General features: G+C 41.3%; 1 protein-coding gene across 1 annotated transcript; it reads right to left on the minus strand.

Moving 5' to 3' along the window:
- Positions 1 to 4,298: 4,298 nt before the first annotated feature.
- On the minus strand, positions 4,299 to 13,214 carry saraf (store-operated calcium entry-associated regulatory factor). Its single transcript, XM_070980364.1, has 7 exons — positions 12,998 to 13,214; positions 11,850 to 12,028; positions 7,578 to 7,776; positions 6,770 to 7,057; positions 6,430 to 6,583; positions 6,185 to 6,282; positions 4,299 to 5,414 (listed from the first exon to the last, which is right to left on the minus strand). Exons 1-7 carry the CDS (start codon positions 13,062 to 13,064, stop codon positions 5,389 to 5,391), a joined length of 1,011 nt encoding a protein of 336 aa, XP_070836465.1. The 5' UTR covers positions 13,065 to 13,214; the 3' UTR covers positions 4,299 to 5,388.
- Between the last annotated feature and the right edge of the window lie 458 nt (positions 13,215 to 13,672).

Raw genomic sequence — 13,672 nt, forward strand, 5'->3', positions numbered from 1 at the left:
TTATTTGAGTTTACCCCAGTAATCATTTCCCTTCTCCTTTCAGGTGCTAGAAGCTTATGGTGGTGGTCCTGGTGCCCTGCTGGTGGAGTCCCCTTTTGTGTGTCATGCAACCCCTGATTTTCATTTTGTTTCACCTTTGTGTGTTTGCGTGCGTGAGTGACACGAGTGACTGGGGTGCTCCTCTCCCTCACTGGTAAGCCCCAGCCCTGTTAGTGTCCTCCCTTCTCTTTACATCCCTGTATGCATGGTATTTTTATGGAATGTTTGTGTAACGGGGGTTGAAACCCCGAGCAGTTTACTTAGTAGTTCCACTGGGGAGCAGTCTGTCAATCAGCACGCAGGGAAAGTCTTTATAAGAGAATTTAATTTTTGTTAAAACACACACAAGATTTACTAAAACAGTCCAGTTCTAAAATCTCTAAAAAAAAAAAACACTCTTAAACAAATGTCCACACCAAACCAAACTAATAAAGGAATTAAATTAATTAAATAAACTATAATAAGGGGACGGGGGGGACACAGCTATGAATATCCCCCTAGGATAGATTGCCTCACTCCTCCACCATCCTCACGGCGCGTCCTCTCTCTCTCTCGGTCTCTCGCGCTGGTTCCTTCTTCGGCTCCTACCACACAAATCTCTCCGGCCCACCGAGCGGTCATACGCTGGCTCCTCTGCCTGCAATGCGTCGCCGCCGTGTCCTCTTACTGCCGCCGTTCAGCTCCGTCTCCCTCGCCTGTGATCACCTCCTCCCGACTCCGTCGCCGCTTATCGTCCTGTCGCCTCACGCTTTCTCCACCGTCCGATGCAGCACACCTGTGTCACTTAAGGGAAAGAACTAACCCCCCGTGCACCAATCACAGTCGCTGCCGTTTTGTGGACAGGTGCAGCTAATCACTGCAAATCAGTCGGTGCACTTGGTAACAAGAAGGGGGGGGGGGCCCACAACCCAAGCACAGGCACACACACACACACACACACACACACACACACACACACACACACACACACACACACACACACACACACACACACACACACACACACACACACACACACACACACACACACACACCCTGTGACATTTGTAATAAAGTATTTTGTATTTTACCCAGAACCACATCTCTTGCCTCAAGCAAAACAAACCTGAGTACCTTGTGTTGGTACCACAAATAACTACTACTCTTCTAGTCTTTGTCTGGAAGCAGACACTGTCTCTACATTTAAGAGTAGGCTTAAAACTTTCCTTTTTGATAAAGCTTATAGTTAGGGCTGGCTCAGGCTTGTCCTGGACCAGCCCCTCGTTATGCTGCTATAGGATTAGACTGTCGGGGGACCTTCAAAGATACACCGAGCTCCTCTGTCCTTCTGTCCCTCTCCATCTGCACGCTTTCATGTCCTACCACGGCGTGTTACTAACTTAGCTCCTTCCCCGGAGTCTCTATGCTTTGTCGTCTCGCAGGTTCCCATGGACTGTGGCTGAATCTGGATTGTGATTGCGGCTGCGTCTCCTGCCTTGGCCCTGCCTGACATCCACTGCAACTGCTACTACTGTTATTACATCCACTGTCACTGTTACTGTGATTTCTGTCTGTCTGTCCGTCCGTCCGTCCGTCCGTCCGTCCGTCCGTCCGTTTCTCTCTGTCTCTCACTCTCTCTCTGTCTCACCCAACCGGTCGAGGCAGATGGCCGCCCACCCAGAGCCTGGTTTTGCCTGAGGTTTCTGCCTGTTAAAAGGAATTTTTCCTCGCCACTGTTGTTGTAATTGTGTACCGCACATGATAGATATATCACCATTTTCCCTGTGTTGTTCTGGTGTCTCTCTGTACCATCACGATTCTCATGTTTTGTTATTCTGCGTGATGGTAAGGGTGTTGACATTTGGTACTGCTTGAGTTCATTCAGTAATTAGTTGGTTTCAGCCATCATCTGCTTGAGCTGTGCCTCTTTCTTCTTAAGTGACTGGGTGATTGAGCCAATGCTGCCACATTTCTTGCCACTGGCTTGGGGTTCATTGAAACTGGACTTGTCTTTGGCATTCTTTGTCATGCTCTGATGTGTCTTTTCCCAAACCCTTCTTTCGTTTTCTTTTTTCTTGGTTCAATCCCTGGCCTCAGCAGTCCACATGCTGAAGTATCCTTGGGCAAGATACTGAACCCCAAATAAGCTGCCCTCGATGCTGTTGAATTTGCAGAAGGCCGTCTTTGACGGCAGAAGGCCGTCTCTGTTGTAGCGTCTTCCATATGAAGATGGAGTCAATAGTAACTGATTTTGACGGACACTAATGAAATTCTGAAAATGCCAATATGCTACTTCAGTGGTTTACTTACAGCTCAATCAACTTAAATCAAGGAATTTAGTGCTAAAAGGGATATTACACACTGTTTGAAGTGATAAACATAGTAAATGGCCTTAATATAAAAATATAGTCAAAACATAGGTATAGAAAGCTTAAATATGACTATAAATTTTATTAATAAAAATTAGATGCTTATGTAGACAAATATAGTCAATTGGATTATTTTGGAGGATGCCTAGATATACCATTAGAAAAAACATGAAAATATTCAGTTTCTGTGATATTGTTATAGGGTAAGGCTTCATGCTGCTTGTATTTTCCACCTATTAAGTCCCAGATATAATCATCTGCAAGCATCTATTTGCAAAAAAATAAAATATATTAATGTGGAAAAACTTACACTTCAGTGTGTTCAACTTCTATTACTCAATGTCGGGAGCACTTAGTGAGTCTGTCAGCTGGGGATAAAAGTTTAGTGTTACCCTTCAAAAGAGACCCAAACAATTCATATACTCCAAATGGTTCAAGAACAGCTTTCAAGTTACTTTGGGTATGCCTTGGATAGGCTGCTGATACTACTGGACTGGTATGAGGTTAAAATTAACTTACAATTAACTCAAAAATTAACTCAGTCAGTGGTAGCTTGGCAGAGTTTAAACTGTCTTCCTAACAGGCCCCTGGACCAAAGACATTTGACAAATGAACTTTTCTGACATTAAGGCTGGTGAGAGTTTCAAAACATTTCCATATTTTGTGTTATCAGAAGTTTCAGATCACATCTAATGCATTAAGTATCAGATCTCTCTCTCTCTACCATTCTCAGGGGATTGTAGAGAGTGCAGTTCAGAAGTATCTCATCAAGCTCAGCAAGAAGAGGAAACACAGAGCTGCATGGAAACAGTGTCAGAACAGCAGCCGTAGTCACGGTACATCATAATCATTTGGAAGCTGGGAAACCAAACCTTTACACCACAGAATCTGCTTATCTGTGGTATAAAACAAAAAAGTAGTAAACAAACATGGACTTTAATTTAAGGAAGGAAGGAAGGTTATTTTTCATTAACAGCTTCATAGATAGGACCCGAAAGATGGTGAACTATGCCTGGGTAGGGCGAAGCCAGAGGAAACTGGTGGAGGCCCGTTGCGGTCCTGACGTGCAAATCGGTCATCCGACCTGGGTATAGGGGCGAAAGACTAATCGAACCATCTAGTAGCTGGTTCCCTCCGAAGTTTTCCTCAGGATAGCTGGCGCTCAGAGTCTCGCAGTTTTATCTGGTAAAGCGAATGATTAGAGGTCTTAGAGGGCCAAAACAATCTCAACCTATTCTGAAACTTTAAATAGGTAAGAAGCCCGGGGGTAGCACAGTGGCACAAGTGGTATCACTGTCGCCTCAAGGCTAGAAGGTCCTGGTTCGAACCCTGCCGTGGGTGCTGGTGGCGTGTCCTCCACCATGCCATCAGTGCCTGCTGCTCAAGGAAAAAGGGGGCCTTTCTGTGTGGAGTTTGCATGTTCTCCCCGTGTTCACCCGGGGTTTCCTCCTTAAATAACCCCCACTAAAGACATGCAAGAAGATCACCACCTGACCAATGGTGATGAAAAAAGATGTCCCCCGGCAGCTCAGCTGGCAGCCCACCGCTCCTGGTCTGCCGCGGAGGAACAATGGCCCAAGATGGGTCAAATGCAGAGAAAATAATTTCATGAAGCATGGCGTGTGTGCAGTCTCCATGTCAGTCTCCAAGTCAGCATGTGTGTGCAGGGATCAATAAAGTAAATCTTAATCTTAAAATCTTATAATAGGGCCAAGCTTGAAACTGACACAATGGAGCATGTTAATCATCATATATAATCATCTATATATAATTACTATGTAATTATATATATTATTACTGTTGGTATTATTATAGTGAGTATAATTATTATTGTTTTAGTATTAGCAGTGATAGTATTCTATTATTTTTGTTAATGTTATACTACATGCAGAATATTGCTCAACAGTTTCTACATGGATGGCTGTTTTTTATTGTGGCATAGTGCACATAGTTTACATATTCATATTAACATATTTCATATTGTTAACTGTCTATAGTTGATTTATATTTCTGTATGATTTAAATATTTGTTTCCATATTTCTTACATAGTTTTTAAATTGAATTGATGTTTCTGAATTACTGACATTTGGTTTCATAATTGTCTTTTAAAGTTAGGTATGTTTTATATCGGTATATACAACACATAGTTCATTTGTTCAATTGAGTATAAGTGATGAGAAAAATCTATCCCCTACAACACTTAATCAGGTTCAAAATGCTATACACAATTAAACTGGGTTTATTCAATAGTACGAAAAGGTGTGACAGCTTGCACGTAGAGGCAAATAAAACACTGAGATTGACATGTCAGAATAATGTACAACAAAATCATGATTGATTTAGCAGTTCATTCATTTCAGTCATGATTCTTTTCTCTGTTTAACTGCAGTTTAACTGAAGCTAAACTGATGCAGCACAGAGCCAGGCAAAGAAGGTGTGCATATTATTTTGTTAATACCTGTCACTTGTTTTACGTGAATGAAAAAGGTGCTTTTCATAGACTGATGACTGAGGCAGGACACACTTATTCATACAAAGCTAACAGGTCCTTAGAAAAGAGACTTCAGAAAGAAATGCATATAACTTTTCTCTCTAATAGACCACATGAACAAAATGTAGAAATTAAAGAGTGGATTCACACTGAAATATGTCAACTAAATGCTGATCAAATTAATGAACAACTGCAAAGGTGCCATCTTCTTAAAACAAAAAGTAAAAGTCAAACCATTTTCTCCCAAACACAAAGCCTTCAAAGTAAAGCTCAAACCACACATTCACAGAAAAATAAGCACTTCCTGTCAGCAGTTGACATCAAAGTGATCTCCACAGTATAATAGAACTCAGTAGCAATGTTAATATAGTGCTGGACAAATTCATCTCTGCATGAAGAGAGGGTCTTCTCATGGTGTTTTCATAAAACACCGAACTCATCACCAAATCACCAGATTAAAATTCTGTCACTGACATCCATTGTAGAGAATCTCTTGACTTCAACAGCTTCTATCTCCTCTTGGTTCCTCCAAAACCTGCAAAAAAAACCCCAACAATCTAATCAACCAACCATCTCTGGATGCTAACGAATTGCTGACCTGTAGTACATAGTACAAAAGATTTACAGAAATTCATAGTATTCACCAAAAGACAAAAAAGGCTTGAGGCACTACCTTGGAATTGTTACTTTGAAATCACAAAAAAAACATTAACATAATGGAAAAATTAATATGAGATCCCAATCTCATCCTGATCTTTAATATGCTTCTATATTCTTCTTTGTTTGAGACAGTGGGAGATATCACGTAATGTGGATGGTATAATTATTTGTGCAATACTCTATTCTGAACAACTAATCAGGTGTGATGTAATGTCAATAACGTATGTATGTGAGATTGACATGTTGCCAGAGAGTTTATGTATTAGACAAAAACAATGACACAACAATAAACAATAATTAGTATGTCAGGTGTTGAGACCCAAAGCACAATCCAATCTGCTCAGATTCACAGTGTTGGGTCCCACTTTGGCAGCCCAGAGTAATAATAATACCCATTTGGGGTGGGTAATAAGAATGAAGTCCTAGTATATGTACTTTCATGGTACAAACAGTCAAGTAAGATGTCTTTCAGGTGGCACATTATTATTGTCTCCCACTATATACTGTCATATCAGCCCAATAACAATCATCATAGACTCAGGGAACTCAGGATTCCCTTCAACTTAAGTCAACTAAATATTTAGTATCAATATCTAATCACTTCAACTGCTTAATAGCAAAGATATGTGCATGCAGTCCTTCTACCTGAAGCAGTGCGTGTCCCAGAGGAAGAGGAAGGCTCTCCAGCAGGAGGAGGTGTGCTGTCAGTGCAGCTGGAGTACTTATAGCTGTATGGCTGGGTTCTGCAAAACACAAAGCACAAACAACCTGAAGGCTCTGAGGACTGGAACAATATTAGGATTTGATTTCTGGGATTCCTGCTTCTTGAATACAAGCCATGTCATTTTTCACACATTTCTCTCTGTCTTCCTCTCCCTCTCTTCGCTAACCTCTGACGGCCAAAAAGATATCCCAGCACCCCCCCCGTCCCCATGCCAGACCAGAATCCTCTGCCTGTGGGAGGTGCAGCTGGGCCTCTTGGGTGCTGTTCTCCATGAGTGTAGTCACTGTGGAAACCGTAGCCTGGGTTGGTACCAGGATAGCCTGAACACAAAAGCAGAACACATTAAAGGTTTCAGCAAGGCAGCTGTAATCTTGTTTCATTTATTCTCATACCACGTCCAGCTATTTCCACGTGAGAAAGGAACATGACAATCTTACACATCTTCCCTAACAAAAGCATGTATTGCTTTGAAGATATGTTTTCGATGGAGAAACTGCATCAGCTACCTGTGAAATCAGGCTTGAAACCTGGAGGCGGAGGTCCGGCAGTGGAGCCACAGTGATTATCTCTGGAGTAACCAGCCTGTCTGTTGTCCTGTCCCCACTGGGCTGTGTTTCTGCTGAGGAACAGCTTGTAGATGCCGTAGGCTAAGAGGAGGAGCAAAGCGAGCACCAGCAGATCTCCTGAGTCCTTGCTGCCTACTGGGTATGAGCCCTGTTGGCTTTGCTGGCTGTGATGCTGATGTTTGTTTCTAAAGAGTCCACTAAAGAAACTGGAGGCAGAGGTCCCAAGACCTGACACAGACAAACAAAAAGAACGTTTCAACATATGAATCCCTACACATGTGCATGGGGGTGATGGGGCTCAAATGGCATCTCCATAGTTGTTGTAGACCTGTGACATGCTAGTAGCTATCTCTACCTGTCTCTTTGGCCCGGCTCATGGCCATTAACTATTGGAAGTGGAGAGCAGAGCCACTAACTAACTGAACTAGCAACAAGCAGAGTACAGCGGACTGACGCAGGAGTGATAACAAAATATTGTGGTGGCATTCGTAAACAGGAATTTTATTTCCACTGCAGCAGAGAACACACAGCCCTCTAACACTGTTAGGCTGCAATCTGGACACTTGTAGACTGACTATAATAACTTACTCCTTGCAGCATGTGTCATAATCACACAGGTTAAAACAAGGGAAAATGTTTTTTAAGACAAGATGATAGTCGCACTACTAAATTTTTTTATTTTTATGACCATTCAAATTTTAATGACTATTTGAAAACTTGAAAATCATGACCAATCACTATTTCATACTTCCAAATTCTTTGAATCCACTGTGTGAACCCCAGCTGCCTTGAGTTCTCCTCCGGCCCTCTTCAGTCAGTTCCAGAGTGTACTCTAGCCCACAGGAGCCCTTTAGTATGTAGGCATCAGCTGGGTGGTTGTAACCTTCACAGCTCACCTCAATGCGACCAAATCGGTATGCGTTGTCCATATCAGTTTTGCACTCCCACTGTGAGGGGAAACAAGGTAGATTACAACCTTATTCTCATATTCAACACATCAAGCTTGAGCATTACACACACACACAGAAACATGCACACACCATTTTGTCTGTGGAATACACATTTTTGGTGCCAAAGTCAAGGACTTCACTATCAGCAGATGTAAGCTCTATTATAAGTGTAATTAAGTTCACAGTCAATCATGCCTCCTGGCATAATGAAAACAAGAATCAAATTCTGAATTAGCAGCAACAAGAGGTGCTTCATCCATAATGCATTTGTAAGGCGCATACCATAGCAATATTTAGAGTTTGTGTGTGTGTGTGTGTGTGTGTGTGTGTGTGTGTGTGTGTGTGTGTGTGTGTGTGTGTGTGTGTATATATATATATATATATATATATATATATATATATATATGTGTGTGTGTGTGTGTGTGTGTGTGTGTGTATATATTAGTGCTGTCAAAAGTATTGCGTTATTAAGGTGTTAACGCAAATCAATTTTAACGGCGTCATTTTTTTTATCGCGTGATTAATGTTCTTTGTGACCTAGTGAACTTGTAGTTTTTTATAAGCTGTGGCCACTGCTAGTAACGTTACAAAAACTACAGGATCCGATTGTTAACCGGAAATAAAACAATGCCTTGCTGCTTGCTAGCTGTGAAAGTGTAGGCGGATGTCAAGCGTGAAACGCCGAAATGGATGCGAACAAGATTCTGAATAGAAAGTTTAGTTTCAAAAAGTTGCCAGATGGGTCGACTGACAAGATCAAAGTTTGGACAGAGGCATATGGATACCGCAACTAAAAACAAACTTACTGCAGCCATAGCCAAGTAATGTTCATTCTTTCTGGAGAGAAATAAGAGGCTGGGTTGATAAGCCTCTGGTGAATAAACCGAAGAGCATCACAGTCTGACTGCTTGTATGTTCAGAGGAAACTTAAGAAAGGAAAGTTTAAACCATGGTTTAACTGTACTATAGGCTGAATCCTAGTTTACAATGATGTGCACTTTAACTTTATCTTGTATCACCCTGTTTTGATCCCTTAGAAAGGCTTGTTGAAGGGGCTTTTTTGTAACCAAGCATTTATTTTTTTGTCATCTGTTTATTGACAGTGTTAAACTGTGTGAGATGTGATTCATTCAAATGTGAATGACTGCTCAAAGTGAGAATGTTAGTGTGAAATATAACACTACACATTGTTTTCAATAAAAAACATTTGCACAAAGCAAGCCTATCCACTTTTCCATGTTGATAACAGTATTAAAATTATAATTAATGGGACATTTAGAATAAATAAAAATGTGTGATTAATTTGCGATTAATCGTGAGTTAACTATGACATTTATGCGATTAATCGCGATTAAATATTTTAATCGATTGACAGCACTAATATATATATGTGTGTGTGTGTGTGTGTGTGTGTGTATGAATACATTGCATTAAGACTACCAGAGTTGTGATCAAGATGTGAGTATATTTCTCAAGTAACGTTTTTTGCAATTTACAGGCTGATATTGTAATGGCAATTTCAGTTCCTTGTGCTTGATCTACCTGAGACACCCCACCTCCCATTTCCTCACCAGAATATCAGGTCCTTTTGTGTTTCAAATTCTCATGTCTAGACCTCTTTACATCTACATACAAAGTCCTGCAGGATGCCTCCAGTGTGAGCCACCCCCTAGGGAGTCGGCTCTGATACCTCCAGCAGACCCAAAAGATGTGTATTCGTACCTTTGGGTAGGGGAGGTGCTCCTAAGGTATAAATGTTTAGCTCTCCCCATGCTCGGGGTCTTTTCTTCATTCTACCGCTTGTGTGATGATTGACCTTTTCTTTGCAAAGAAAATAAAAACCTTGTCGGCCAGCAGAAGTCTCTATTTCATTCTTCACCAGCAGCAGAGAATCCACAACAATATACAGGTGCTGGTCATAAAATTAGAATATCATGGAAACGTTGATTTATTTCAGTAATTCCATTCAAAAAGTGAAACTTGCATATTATATTCATTCATTACACACAGACTGATATATTTCAAATGTTTAGTTCTTTAATTTTGATGATTTTAAACTAACAACTAATGAAAATCCAAATTTCAGTATCTCAGAAAACTAGAATATCACTTAAGACTGATACAAAAAAAGGATTTCTAAAAATGTTGTCCAACTGAAAAGTATAAACATGAAAAGTATGAGCATGTACAGCACTCAATACTTAGTTGGGGCTCCTTTTGCCTGAATTACTGCAGCAATGCGGCGTGGCATGGAGTCAATCAGGCTGTGGCACAGCTCAGGTGTTATGAGAGCCCAGGTTGCTTTGATGGTGGCCTTCAGCTCTTCTGCGTTGTTGAGTCTGGCATCTTGCATCTTCCTCTTCACAATACCCCATAGATTTTCTATGGGGTTAAGGTCAGGGGAGTTTGCTGGCCAATCAAGAACAGGGATACCATGGTCCTTAAACCAGGTACTGGTAGCTTTGGCACTGTGAGCAGGTGCCAAGTCCTGTTGAAAAATGAAATCTGCATCTCCATAAAGTTGGTCAGCAGCAGGAAGCATGAAGTGCTCCAAAACTTCCTGATAGACAGCTGCATTGACCTTGGACCTAAGGAAACACAGTGGACCAACACCAGCAGATGACATGGCACCCCAAACCATCACTGACTGTGGAAACTTGACACTCGACCTCAGGAACGTGGATTCTGTGCCTCTCCTCTCTTCCTCCAGACTCTGGGACCTTGATTACCAAAGGACATGCAAAATTTACTTTCATCCGAGAACATGACTTTGGACCACTCAGCAGCAGTCCAGTCCTTTTTGTCTTTAGCCCAGGTGAGACGCTTCTGACGCTGTCTCTTGTTCAAAATTGGACGTTCTGCAGCAGCAGTCAAAGTGGCTTGACACAAGGAATGCGACAGCTGAAACCCATGTCTTGCATACGTCTGTGAGTGGTGGTTCTTGAAGCACTGACTCCAGCTGCAGTCCACTCTTTGTGAATCTCCCCCGCAGTTTTGAATGGGTTTTGTCTCACTATCCTCTCCAGGGTGCGGTTATCCCTATTGCTTGTACACTTTTTTCTACCACATCTTTTCCTTCCCTTTGCCTTTCTACTAATGTGCTTGGACACAGAGCTCTGTGAACATCCAGCCTCTTTAGCAATGACCTTTTGGGACTTGCCCTCCTTGTGCAAGGTGTCAATGATCGTCTTTTGGACAACTGTCAGGTCAGCAGTCTTCCCCATGATTGTGTAGCTTACAGAACTAGACTGAGAGACCATTTAAAGGCCTTTGCAGGTGTTTTGAGTTAATTAGTTGATTAGAGTGTGGCACCAGATATCTTCAATATTGACCTTTTCCACAATATTCTAATTTTCTGAGATACTCAATTGGGGGTTTTCATTAGTTGTCAGGTATAATCATCAATATTAAAAGAAGTAAATACTTGAAATATGTCGGTCTGTGTGAAATGAATGTATACATGTTTCAACTTGTACACAAGTTTCACTTTTTGAATGGAATTACTGAAAAAAATCAACTTTTCCATGATATTCTAATTTTATGACCAGCACCTGTATATGCTCATACCAATATAATGGCCCATATATATGCCTGGCAGATTATCTGTCAGGCTCAAATGACTAAGCAGGTACTGCTTTTATGTCTTTTTTCCAGCTTTCTGTGGTGCTGGATGAGAAATTTAGCACATGAACTTCATCCACTTTCGGGCTCCAAGAGAAAAGTCAGAGCTTGAATATCTGGATAGCTTCCTTGAGCATTCCAGAAAATGATACCACTGGTCAACTAGTTTGATAATATATTAATGTCTGCAGCTTCAAAAAATTAATATGTTTTCCATTCTCCATTGCAGTAAATTTAAGATCTTCGGGTTTTAGACTGAGGTCAGTCAGACAAAATGAGCTATGAATACAGCAACATTTTAAACTAATTCATTACATTTTGTAGACCAGATGATTAATCGAGAAAATAATCTGCAGATTAATCAACAGTTGCAACCCTACCCAGAGCAAATGCTATACTCCATACACCTTATCTCTATCCTCACTGCCCACCAGCGCCTCCCAGTTCACCTGTACATCCACTCCATCCCAGCCTTTGTTCTGACACTGGACCACTTCTGGGACAAAGGTCTGGCAGCCTGCGGAGCCTCCAACACACTGGAGCTGAGGGACAGGACTGGAGCGCCTCGCTGTGGTGTAGCGACCCTTGTACAGTGTCAACACCTGGACGTTCTGCAGCAGCACACTGCCTGCAGCGGGAGAGGTGAAAAACACAGCTTTGCATTATAAGTCATTTTGCAAACAAATTAAAGATCCTGCTCTGGAACACAATGCCAAGTATCACATTCAGGGACTCTTGATGGGTATTTTTTTGTTGGCTTGTATCACAAAAGCCAATATCAAATGGATTTTTTAAATATGCAGCAGCTCAAAGCAAAAGATTTTTGAGAATGGAGCTTCAAGCATTTTATATTTAGTCACAGTAGGGTAAGATTGTGGTGAGGTGATGATTCAGTTGTGTGGTCATTTTAAGGTTGTACTGGTGCAGAATGTTTCTTTATCTTTTTTTAACATACAGTACCTTTGCTAGTCTGCCACATTTAATTGCAGTATTTTTAAATATAGAGTTGCTTGTTTTTGTCTAAGCACTTACGAGAAAAAATATTGGGTGGCCCCCTGCGCATAATCACTCAGTGAAAATAAATAGAAACGTGCGATTTAACTCTATATCGAGGCAACAGAAGGCAAAGGAAGACGGGGATATAAAGTCTTTGACTGTATGAACTCATTCCACAGGTGACTGTGGCAAGTAAATATATGTCAAAACGTAGAATCATCAGTTAGTAGCAGGATGAATTTATTCAGATATCGAAGAGATAAATATGCGTCGCCGTTCTTCTTCTTCTGATTATTATTATTAGTAGTAGGAGTCGTAATGATAGTAGTAGTAGTAGTAGACGTAGTACGCTTATGTTAGCTGTGACGGAATCAAAATGGACCTTAATTTAAAATATTGACGGGGGGGGGGGTGAGCTAAACTACAACAGACTCTTATGCACTGATGTACGGATTCAGTCGTAATGTTCAGTCTGTTTGGTTGCTGCTGCTTTACCACATCTCCTAAACAAGGTGGCTGCCTTAAAACAAATAAACAAACAAAAACTCCGACATAAAATGAAAATGATACTGAAACAGAAGTCAGCGGAAGCGAACCCTACCGTCATGCCAACTCTCGGTGTGTTCCACAAAAAGAAACTGCAATACAACTATAATAAACTGTTTCATTTCCGTGCGGTTTATTCATACAACTTCTAACAAAAGTCGGCGTTTCTCTCGACGGCTAATAAAAGTTATTACATGGAACGCTTAACGCTTACACCAACACGAATACAAAAAAACATGACTCTCGTTCTTATAAATGGCTTCCTCTTCTTCTTCGAGGTTTAAGGGCAGCAGGCATCTATGTTGTTGCATCACTGCCACCCTCAGGTATTATTCTCTATCTTTATCCATTTTAAGGGGATATACTATCGTGTCCCCCTTAGAGTGGCCTCTCCAGTCGTCTTCTCCAGTTGTCTTCCTTTTATTGCATTCCTCTGTGTTTTTTTCATTATAACTTTTAACTTAACTGTTAAAGACTGTATTTTTGTCCTTTTTATTTAGCTAAATGGGTGACATCATTACCTCCATGGCAGAAAAAAGGAGTGAAAAACAAAAAAATATAACAGATTAGGGCAGCACGGTGTGGCAGCAGGTAGTGCGCGTGCCTCACAGCAAGAAGGTCACCAGTTCGATCCCCGGGTCGGGCCTTTCTGTGCGAAGCTTGCATGTTCTTCCCGTGCATGCGTGGGTTCTCTCCGGGCACTACGGCTTCCTCCCACAGACCAAAAACA

This window comes from Chaetodon trifascialis, chromosome 2, assembly GCF_039877785.1.
Source record: "Chaetodon trifascialis isolate fChaTrf1 chromosome 2, fChaTrf1.hap1, whole genome shotgun sequence".
Taxonomy (NCBI): Eukaryota; Metazoa; Chordata; class Actinopteri; order Chaetodontiformes; family Chaetodontidae; genus Chaetodon; species Chaetodon trifascialis.

What these genes read in the sequence shown, in the direction of transcription:
- saraf (XM_070980364.1), bottom strand. Translation starts at nt 13,064, where the DNA reads ATGAAACAGTTTATTATAGTTGTATTGCAGTTTCTTTTTGTGGAACAC. An exon ending in TGGATTCAAAGAATTTGGAA is followed by an intron (nt 7,058 to 7,577) that starts GTATGAAATAGT and finishes TGTCTGTGTCAG; the next exon opens with GTCTTGGGACCTCTGCCTCC. An exon ending in TGGGACACGCACTGCTTCAG is followed by an intron (nt 5,415 to 6,184) that starts GTAGAAGGACTG and finishes TTTTTTTTGCAG; the next exon opens with GTTTTGGAGGAACCAAGAGG.